At 42.3% G+C, this 10,407-nt stretch overlaps 1 protein-coding gene across 6 annotated transcripts; it reads right to left on the bottom strand.

Annotated features, from left to right (window-relative positions):
* Positions 1 to 2,032: 2,032 nt before the first annotated feature.
* Positions 2,033 to 6,993, bottom strand: SRSF5 (serine and arginine rich splicing factor 5). Of its 6 annotated transcripts, none has more exons than XM_077909778.1 (8): positions 6,832 to 6,993; positions 5,785 to 5,929; positions 5,431 to 5,501; positions 5,200 to 5,298; positions 4,824 to 4,893; positions 3,518 to 3,591; positions 2,926 to 3,036; positions 2,033 to 2,842 (listed from the first exon to the last, which is right to left on the bottom strand). In XM_077909778.1, exons 2-8 carry the CDS (start codon positions 5,908 to 5,910, stop codon positions 2,575 to 2,577), a joined length of 819 nt encoding a protein of 272 aa, XP_077765904.1. In that variant the 5' UTR covers positions 5,911 to 5,929; positions 6,832 to 6,993; the 3' UTR covers positions 2,033 to 2,574. The 6 variants fall into 6 exon arrangements, with proteins under 6 accessions (XP_077765904.1, XP_077765908.1, XP_077765905.1 ...); XM_077909782.1 differs by having other exon boundaries at positions 2,033 to 2,839; XM_077909779.1 differs by having other exon boundaries at positions 6,836 to 6,993.
* Positions 6,994 to 10,407: the final 3,414 nt, after the last annotated feature.

Raw genomic sequence — 10,407 nt, 5'->3', positions numbered from 1 at the left:
GACAGAGGGAAGAGTGCACGAGCACATGTGCACAACAAGCAGGGGGAGAGAGAACGCAGTAGACTCCCTGCTGAGCAGGGAGCCCGTTGCAAGGCTTGATCCCAGAACCGTGGGATCACCACCTAAGCCAAAGGCAGATGCTTAAAAGACTGAGCCAGGGACCCCTCAGCTCAAGTCTTCATCTCAGAATTGAGTTCAAGTCCCACATTGGGCTCCAAGTTGGGTGTGGAGTCTACTTAAAAAAAAAATCACCAACTTGGGTCACTAAAAAGATCTGTGAAAAGGTCTACTGCCTGTTTTTACATATTATACCCTTAAATATCTGTTCAAATTGTTTTCTTTACCACATAACTGACATTACATTACCCACTAAGAAACTTGGTTAGGCAAAACAAACAGAAATCGGTTTTCACAGGCAGGTAGGGCTGGACTTGAGATCTAGTACTCTCAAATTGTCCTTTACAAGACAACTAGATAAAAAGAATACAGAAAGAAAATATAAGTGACACTGTCACACAAAAGCTGGCCCTAAAACTTTGCCTAGGATTATACTCAGACTCCTACTCCTACGAGAGTCCTCTTCTGGGAATTCATGTTAATGTGTTGGTTCAAACCAACTCCCGTTCATCTCTGCCATTTGCTCAAAGGGCCTTATTTTATTGCTTTACTGTGTAGTAGCTGTAATATTAAAATGCCAAGCCATGCATATTTATCTATGTAGGAGTAAAGAAAGGAGAAAAAACCAGAATAGTCAACTAGTAAAATATCAAAAAGTACATACATCCTACTACCCAGTTACACATAAAGCCTAAGAGGGGGGGGAAAAAAAAGGGGGGGGGGGCCTTTTTCCTTTTGGAAGCGACTTTGGCTGACTTGCAGCTTTCCCAAAAACCTCATAAAGAAAAAAACCCTAAGTTCCACTGGCTTGTCTCAGCCTGAATAAACAAGTGTAAAACACTCAAAATCTCCCTAAAATCCACCTCATTCATGGCAGAAAGATCGGTTTTCCCCATTTCATGGCTTACGCATCTATAGTCTTGGGATACGATAACAAACGTACAACTTTTCAAGCCTACCCCCAAATGGATTCCTACTACCCAATCCCCACACTTTTGGAAAGCCAAAAGCAATCCTTCTGGTCCTTCTAATTCTTTCCTCAGAAACCCCTTAAAAGCTAGGGCAGATTAGTATACATGAATAGAAAATGTGGTTTTCAGGTTCTGGGGAACTAGAGTTCCTCAATTCCAATACTAGTCCACCATTTACGTGCTACTCTTCTTTGGCCCTGAATTCTCTCACATACAATGATGATTATGTACAAGGAAGTTGTGAAGATTCAGTGAACATAAGGGAAGACATTTTATAATGGTATCTTATAATGGTATCTGGCTACTACACACCATTCATCTATCCAACCTAGCATTCCCATAGAAGACTAAGAAAATCTAAGCAGTCTCGGGGAGGACTAGAAGAGACAGTAATAAAGCTCATTATCTAAAGGTACAGGGATCTCAGAACAAAGATTGATATAGAACCTTAAGCACTTTTCTTATTAAAGTTTCCCCTTAACATATTCTCACATCCACAGCTCATCGTTCAAAGAAAAAAACACGTGAAACCTCTTCAAGCATACTTGTGCACTGACTTTGTAAGATCATCTCTAACCTTCAAAATGGTATTACAACCTTTAAAATAAGCATAAAACATTCGTTTTTACAATTTGCTTCCCAAATTATTCTTCTCTTGGCTATGGAAGCCTAAATAACCTGATGCCAATATGATTAAGTAACACAGGGAAAGAGCATGGTAGGGTCACAGGCAGGAAACTTGAACTATCATTTTCAATAGTTCTCAGACTCTGCCCTTGTTTTGACCAGCCTGGAAATGGCCAAGAAGAATAAGATCTAAACTTTCAAAAAAAATCTTTAAAAATCCACCAAACTCCAGGATTCTCTACGAGGCATTTTAAATGTATTGAACATAGATGAGTAGGGAATAAATAGCATACATCCTTCAGATAAACAGACAAAAGCAATTTTATAATCTTTTATTATCAATAACAACAGCTGCTTTAACGTCTTTGTCAGGCAGCTGTTAAAGGGTGGGTGGGAGGACACCCTTAACCCTAACAAGGAAAACTCAAGCCTTTATGTACAAGCAAAATTAGAGCTCTTTTAAATGTCCAAAGCTATTAATTAGTTTAATTGAGGCATTAAACTAATTCTGAATTAACATATTTGAATAACCAAGAACTAAAATGTTCAAATCTTTTCTAGTACAAAAAAATTAAATTTGCTTTAGTTATAAAAGAGCTCTCTCAATATACACAAACTATACACTTCAGACATTCACAAAAATGTGAGCGGAAGGCTTATCAAAAGACATTTAATACAATTAGTTTTCAACAACCCCTTGATGGTCCACATCTACAAAGATATCCAGCCCAGCCCAACCCAACCCCCCTCCAAACCCCACCCCCCACAGAAAAGCACATACTTACCAGAATTTTTAGCAAGTATGGTTTGGGAATTTGTTTTGTTTTAAAAAAGGCCCCCAGGGCAAGTTATTTACAGTTTAATTGCCACTGTCAACTGATCTGGACCTTGACCGGGATCGGGACCTGGACCTCTGGCGATCCACAGATGCTGGAGACTTAGATCTACTTGAAGAACCACGTTTCTGGCTCTTCTCAGGCACAGGAGACCTACTAACAGAACGGGACTTGCTCCGGCTCCTGCTCCTGCTCCTGGACCGGCTGTAAGACTTGCGACTCCGGGAACGAGATCGGCTACGAGACCTAGAGGAACTCCTGGTCCGGGAACGAGACCTGCTTCGTGACCTACTAGGAAGGAAAACAAAATACAACGTAAGTGGCAGGCCCTACAAACCCACTAACTAAAACTTTGTCTTAAATATGTTAGATACCTGTGCCTTTTGCTGCCCTCGATTAATTTGATTTTTCTCCCATTTATTTCCTTTCCAGAAAGTTTTTCAATAGCATTCTTTAAATCACCATAAGAGGCAAACTCAACCACCCTACAATGAAAAAAAAAAAAAAAAAACAAAAACCAAAAGACACCATTTGTCAAATCATATACATCTGGTAGTCTAGTCTAGTCTCAAACTACACATAGCAATCCAAGTATCTACGTTACCTTTTCTATGTACTTTTTACTATTACTGTATTAAGACTCTTAGATCTTGATAACAGCATAAAGTTTCTTGACCTTCAAACCGCTGACATTTTAAGCTAGATAGTTCTTTGCTGTGGAGGGCTTTTCCTATGCATTGTTGATGTTTATTTAGCAGCATCCCTGGCCTCTAACACACAAGAAGCCAGTAGCACCCTCAACCAGTTACAACTAAAAATGTGGTCCAATGCCTCCTACAGAGCAAATTCATCCTCGACTGAGTACCACTGCACTCTAGCATGTACAAATTCTAAGTTTTCAGAAAACGTTCATAGTAACATTTTCAGCAGGTTTTAAAAGGTTATGGATCTTCAGTACACACTCACCCTTCATTTAATTTAGGTCGATGTGCATCCGCAAAGGTTACTTCCCCAGCTTGTCTCATGAAATCTTTGAGATCCTTAACACAAGACAATTATGTCAAGCAAAGAAAAGGAAACCGGACACACAAACAACCACATTGTATAAAAAACAAGACTACTGGAAGAGAAGATGTTAGATAAAGTACAAACATGGCATTTACCACACTTGTATTCTATCAGAATTCAAAAATTAACTATGCCAGGGCACGAAATAAGCAAAGAGCATATTGCTTTTAAGCAAAATGCCAGAAGAGATTCAGATTTTAACATTAAAAGTAGTATTAGTCTATATTGAGCTCAATACAAAAGAAAAAAACAAAACAAAACAAAAAAAAAAACAAAACAAAAAGAAACAGTACATATTTTAAAAGTAAAGACTAAAGTAGAAATTTTATATTTAAAAAAAACAGAACATTTACAAGACACCAGTTATTTTGTGCCCCATATGTCATTAAAAAAGTTTACTTTACCTTTATTATTATTTCCCTAGGCTAGTCAAGCAGCAAACCATTAATCGGTCGGAGAAACCTTCATGACATATGCCCGACTGGCTCTTCGCCACCCACTTGAAGGACACTACCCAATCGATGGAAGCCTTTAATCGCACAGCCCTCCCTATTAGCAGACTACTGGCGGATGCAGACATGTTCTACTCTTGTGCAGTTACCAAGGACCACTTTACTGCGATCAGGATTCCAACGACCACCTAATTTCGTATCTTTCAACTCTTTTCGACCAGGACCTCTTATTCGGAAGCGTTACAGGAAGACAGCTCTCAACTTAGGGATCAGATCACGTTATCAACGCTCTGGGATCGCTGCAACCTGGCACTTCAAGTAAGTGCACCGATTACGTCTAGACCGGCAAACACAGATCTAGAGGTGGCCAATTGATCACTGTAGGAGCTGACTGGCAAAGTCAACCAGGCCCAACCAAGAGTGACCAAGACAACGATTAGGATAACCCACAGGCACTCCTCGTCATAAGGCCAACGACACAGATAGGCTGGCAAATAAAGGGTTTAATATTTGGTTAAAATTGATTTTAAAAAACAAGAAAAAATATCCTCAAAACATTAAACATTTGATCACTAATATTAAAACTTGAAAATATCCCCCAATTACATTTAACTAAAAATTTAAAATTACAATTAAATCCATTAATTTAATTAAATATAAAATTACTTTTAATAAAACATAATAAAACATTAACTACCCATTAATTTTTAAAAAGCCACATTAAAATAGCTCAAAACTGTGTTTCAACAAACCTGCCAGCTGACTCTTGAAGATAAATTCTCAACTATAAGCCGATTTTCTGTTCTTACAGGTGGAGCATTTCTGAGGAAGAAAATGAGTACTCACAATGGAAGAAATGCAGCAGTATGTACCTACTGTGTTCGACTGTGGGCAAGTTCAAGCAATCAGAAAGAACAAGTCATTCGAATGACTTCCATCAAGCTTCTGAATTACTTATACAACTTACTACACACGTTAATCAGGAACAGTGGACCAACATAAGAATAATAGAAATGATTACACGGTAAGTTTCAGAGTCACCTATTTATTGCTAATGGTTCTTAAACATTAAAAACTCCTCCTGCAGTAATGATTGTTCAAAGCAACCATACACCATCCATCACATACCGTCTATCATTTCGAGGTCTGCGACTACTAAAACGGTCAGAATAGCGTCCTCTACCTCGTCCACCTCGAGACCGAGCCCTAGCATGTTCAATAGTAACCCTACAGGGAGGGGGGGGAAAAAAAAAAAAGCTTTATTATCCACCCAGTCCACGTGAGATCTACTTTGAAATAACCTAGCTGACATAGTCTATCTTACAGTCCTAAATAGTTACACAAAACTAACTTTCTCACCTTTCACTGCAGAGTTCTTTTCCATCAAGTTCATATACAGCATCATCCGCATCCCTGGGATCCTCAAATTCCTAATACGTAAACATGAAAAAACAGTGCTTAACGTGGCTCTAAAGCGTGTTCTACAACATACTAAAAATCACTAAAAGCGTGTGGCAGGATTGAGTATCTTAAGAACAGTGCCACGTACACAAGTTGAACTGAGAAGTGATCAGGAGTGGTTTCCCTCCAACAGCGAGGTTCTTTTATCCCTTAAAAATACTCTACCTGAACTTCAGTGGAAATCAAGACACTACTTATCAAGATCTTTACCGACTTAACAGTAGTTCTAAACCACCAACGGTCAATACTTACCACAAACCCAAAGCCTCTTTTCAGATCAATATCTCTTATTCGTCCATACCCCTTGAAGAATCTTTCCACGTCTTTCTCCCTGGCCGCTGGATTTAGCCTCCCGATGAATACTCGACAGCCGCTCATGGTGTCCGGCTATTATTTTCTGTTACAAAATAATTCAATCGAGACAATACCAGTGAATGTCGAAAGAATGCCTGGTCAAGGGGTCAAAAACATAAACGGCATAAAATAAAATGTTTACCCGGTGATGTTATAAACAAGATTGCCAAGAGTGCCTCTTATTAGGCCAGGTCCCTTGCAGACAAAATTAAAACTCGGCTCCCAACACGATCCTTCCCTGGGCCCAGACCGCAGCAACCGCAACGCCCACTGCCGCCTCTGGAACTGCGCAGCCGCACTCTCTCCCCGGCTCTTCTGGCCCCCTCCCATCTGCCGCAGTTAGGAAAGGCCGAGAAGTGCGGGCGGAGCCGACCCCGCCCTTCGCAAGGCCAGCCCAATGGCGACTGGCCGCGCGCGCGTCGCCGCCTCCCAGGAACGTCACAGCGGGTGGAAGCCGGAATCTCGCGACGCCACCGCCGCGCCTGCGCAGACGGCGGCGGGCGGACGCTGGCAGCCACAAAATGGCGGCGGCGGAGCCAGCGGTGGGGACAGCCGCGCGTGCCAAACGCCCTTCTCCCTTCTCCCTCCCCCCTCCCCGGACTCCACAGTTCCGGAGTCATGTGCCCGCCCGCAGAAGGCCCTGACCGCACCCCGAGCAAAGGTCTCGGCCCGATACTCGGGGGGGTTCGGGTAGTGAAGAGGTAAGGAGACGGGGAGGGGCACACTACCCCTGTGTAGCAACCACCAGAACCAGGACCGCCCTTCCACCTTCGGTTCCCCCTCAAACGACACCCAAAGGGAGACGTGCCCCAGCGCCCACCTCGAATAAACTGCGCTCATTGGACGCCGTCCTCCGCAAAGAGAGCAGCCCTGGCCACTCGCGATCTGAGCGGCCATGAAGAAGCCTCGATCCGAGAAGCCTTTCCCTCAAAGTGAGCCACTCACCTACCGGACAGGATCTTTGGCAGCTGAGACCAGAGAGGTCCGTAGTCTGCGACGGAGCTGTCTGCCTCCCCGCAGACCCGGACTAAAATCGTCTACGCCTCTCCACAACTGACGCACTTAGCTGCTCCTGCCTTCCACAAAATGGAGGGCGCGCCCCTGCGTCACTTCCGGGACCGCCCCTGGGCCCTCCCCGTAGGACCCGGGGAGGGAAATTTCCGCGGGGCCGGAAGTTTACGCGGGGCCGGGGCTCCTTCACGGGGACCGCCGCGGCGACCTGCACCCGCGAGGGGCGGGGCCGAGGGGCGGGGATTGGCGTCTGGTGCGGCCGTCAGGTGCCCGGCGCTGGAAGGGCCGAGGTTGGTGTTTGCTGCAAGTAGGCCGCCAAGTGCTGTTCGTCACTGATAACGCTAGAGCAGATGACACTCCTTTTTTTTTAGCTGAATATTTTTTTGAGACACCCCGAAGAGTAGTACTGGGTGAAGGAAGCTCGGGCTTTGCAAAAATGCTTGGCCCTCTCTGACCCCTTGCTTCTTGCGGTCATGCCACGGCCCTGTGCTTTATACTAAGAAGACTGAAGAACTGCAGTATTTTTTTTAAAATGGAAGGTTCCTGCTTAGATAATAAATAAATACATAAATAAATAATTCCTGCATGATGAAATGCTTGAAATTGGGACTGCAGCTAGCAGGCCATCTGGAATTGAAGCCAGAATGCAGATTTCTGTCCTGGAGCTGAGCTGGTTGCAAGAGGTTTCAAACTACTTTAAAAGTCCGGGTGGTGTTTGGTTAACCCTCCCCGGTCACGGTTCTGTACTGTAACGCATAAAAGTATACCATTCCTCAGTGACAAAAAGACCGTGTTTTCAAAATGAGGGTGAAACAGCCTTCCGCATCCTTGACGCCGCATTTCCTAGCAAGGTAGCAATTCAGGCGTAAAGAATGATTGTGAAAAGCTTCCTTTTCTTGAATGCTCTTAGGAGGACTCCAAGGCACCCCATTTTTCAGAGGTACCTATAGCGTCTAGGGTTGCTGCTTGCAACTAAAATTACACAGAGATAAAGTAGTTCAAGAAGCAGCAGTGCTACTGACCCTTACTCTGACCTCCCAGCCCTTAGAAATTCTAGGTTAGAATTTGGATAGTTTGTATGGAATGAGCTTGTCCATTTATACATTTTTTAAAAAAAGATTTTATTTATTTGGGAGAGCGCACAAGGGAGGCAGGCTGAAGGAAAGGTAGAAGCAGATCCCCCACTGAGCAGGGAGCTTGGGCTGGATCTCAGGATCATGAACTGAGCCACCCAGGTGCCCCTACACATTTGTTTATTTTAGGTGGAGCCACAGTAGGTACAGCAAAATTGTGAATTTAGTCATCTATGGTGTGGGGAATGAAGGATGCATTAAAAAATATATATATATGAGGGGTACCTGGGTGGTTCAGTTGCTTAAACATCTGTCTTCGGCTCTGGTTGTGATTCCAAGGTCCTGGGATTGGCCTGCATGGTTGGGCTCCCTGCTCAACCTGCTTTTCCCTCTCCCTCTGCATCTCTCTGCTGCTCTTGCTCTCTCTCTTTCTCTCTCTGTCCCTCAAACAAATAAAATTTTAAAAAGAAAACATGAGTTTGTTAAAAGAAAACACCTTTGCCCACTAGCTTAATAAACACTGGCATCTCATAATGTACAAATTGTCCCAAACCAGTACTTGTTTAGTTTCATTTGTTTCCTTTCTGCATAATTTTAGAAATTGGTCTTCCAATTATTTTCTACATTTTCTGTTGTCTATGATAGAAGCAACCACATGTGATTTCACTCACTAAATGGTATTTTTGCTGCAATAACAGGAAGTAATCTAAAGAAGGTTTTCTAGGAGTGAAAGACAAGACTAATGGTGCTGTATGTCATGAAAAAAAGTTGCTGTCTTCAGCCCACAGCATTTTGATATTCTCCAGGATAATTTTTTTATGAAGCCTATTAATCTTACAAGTTATTCACCAGCAAAATGAATTTATTCATGAATAGTAGAGATTTGTAATTCAAGACTTATAAGCTGCAGAAAAACCATAGGCAAGTCCAACAAAGGAGAGGAACAACATGTTATGGAGAAGGAGGAAGTTGGGAAGGATTATTTTTAAGGGAAGTCCAAAGTTCATTGGAGAAAAGCATGGTTTCTCATTGGTTGAGTACAGGGGTAGTCATTTTTCTTTCTTTAAAGATGTATTTATTTTAGAGAAAGAGAATGTGTTCAAGGGGGAAGAGACAGAGATAGTGGGGGAGAATCTCAAGCAGACTCCTTGCTGAGCCCATCAGAGGGCTCAGTCTCACAACCCACGAGATCTTGACTTGCTCCGAAACCAAGGGTTAGACACTTAGCTGACCGAGCCACCTGAGCACCACAGGGCTAGTCATTTTCTCATAGAAAGCAGTGTATACCTTTTCTGTGTTAGGGGCTGTGATGATTCTTTCTTCTTGAGGTTTCTTCTATAGGGGTCTGTTAACTGACACTTTTTCCTGTAATTGCAGATGAATGGTTTGGCTCCCACTACTAGCCTCCAGACTCTAGTAAGGTTTCCCTTCATTAGTTTTCAAAAGGCCTTTCTCTTATTTGTTACTGTTAAAAAGCTTTGATTTCCACAAAGCTAATTTTTCAATAGTAGTGCCTAATGATTTAATCTTCTGTTTTTTAAGTGACTTTTTGCAACATTTTTTCTATGACACCTGCTTAAGAACTCTTCCTACCAGCTTGTTTCTTACCAATTTTTAACACAATCATATAAACACAGTCATCTTCCATCAGTGTAATTACTCTCCTTCCTGTGTGATTCTGTAATATTCTGCATATGCCCCTACAATTCCTGCATAAGGGTATGTGTTATTTATGGTTTTGTTTTCCAGAAATGTCTAGCACAGAGAAGGTTCAATATCTGTAGACCTAGATTCACATTAGCATCGTCTTTTTTCAGGTCATCCTGCTCCTATATTAATGTTTCAACAAAATGGCATGGTATCTTTTTCCTAAGACATCCACATGAGTAGCAAATCTTAGGAAAGGAAAAAAAAAAGATGCAGAGAAATCACAGATTACAATAAACACAATAAAATAAAAATTAACATAGTTTGTTGGCCATCTCTGTTGAGGTCTTTCAGCATAACGTGGGATGTTTCATTCATCACATTCTTGATTTCATCTGATTTAGGGATCAGCAAATCATGGCCTGTGGGCCTAACCCAGCCTGCCACTTTTTTTTTGCACGGCCTGAGGATGGTTTTACATTTTTGATGGTTGAGGTTGGGGAAAGGTGATCAAAAGAAGACGTTGTGACACATGAAAATCAGATGAAATTCCAAGGTCAGTATCCATCATTGAAGTGTTTTTAGAGCACAGCCACTCCTGTTCATTTACTTCAGGTCTATATCCATTGTCCTGCCACAAAAGCAGGACTGAATAGTTGTGATAGAGACCATATGGACCACAATACCTAAAATATTTACTGACTCTTTATAGAAAACATTTGCCAACCCCTGAGCTGATTCCTAAACTTTAAACTTTGTGAATGTTCCACCCAACTCCCTGTGTCAGATA

Source organism: Canis aureus, chromosome 9 (genome assembly GCF_053574225.1).
Source record: "Canis aureus isolate CA01 chromosome 9, VMU_Caureus_v.1.0, whole genome shotgun sequence".
In the NCBI taxonomy this organism is placed as follows: domain Eukaryota; kingdom Metazoa; phylum Chordata; class Mammalia; order Carnivora; family Canidae; genus Canis; species Canis aureus.
Note: the sequence above shows the minus strand (reverse complement) of the source record. Positions and strands in the feature narration are given on the sequence as shown.

Excerpts from the sequence above, each read along its gene's own strand:
- SRSF5 (XM_077909778.1), bottom strand. The coding sequence starts at position 5,910 with ATGAGCGGCTGTCGAGTATTCATCGGGAGGCTAAATCCAGCGGCCAGG. Across the intron at positions 5,502-5,784 it reads AAAGAGGCTTTGGGTTTGTG|GAATTTGAGGATCCCAGGGA; the intron begins GTAAGTATTGAC and ends TTTACGTATTAG. Across the intron at positions 5,299-5,430 it reads AAAGAACTCTGCAGTGAAAG|GGTTACTATTGAACATGCTA; the intron begins GTGAGAAAGTTA and ends CCCTCCCTGTAG.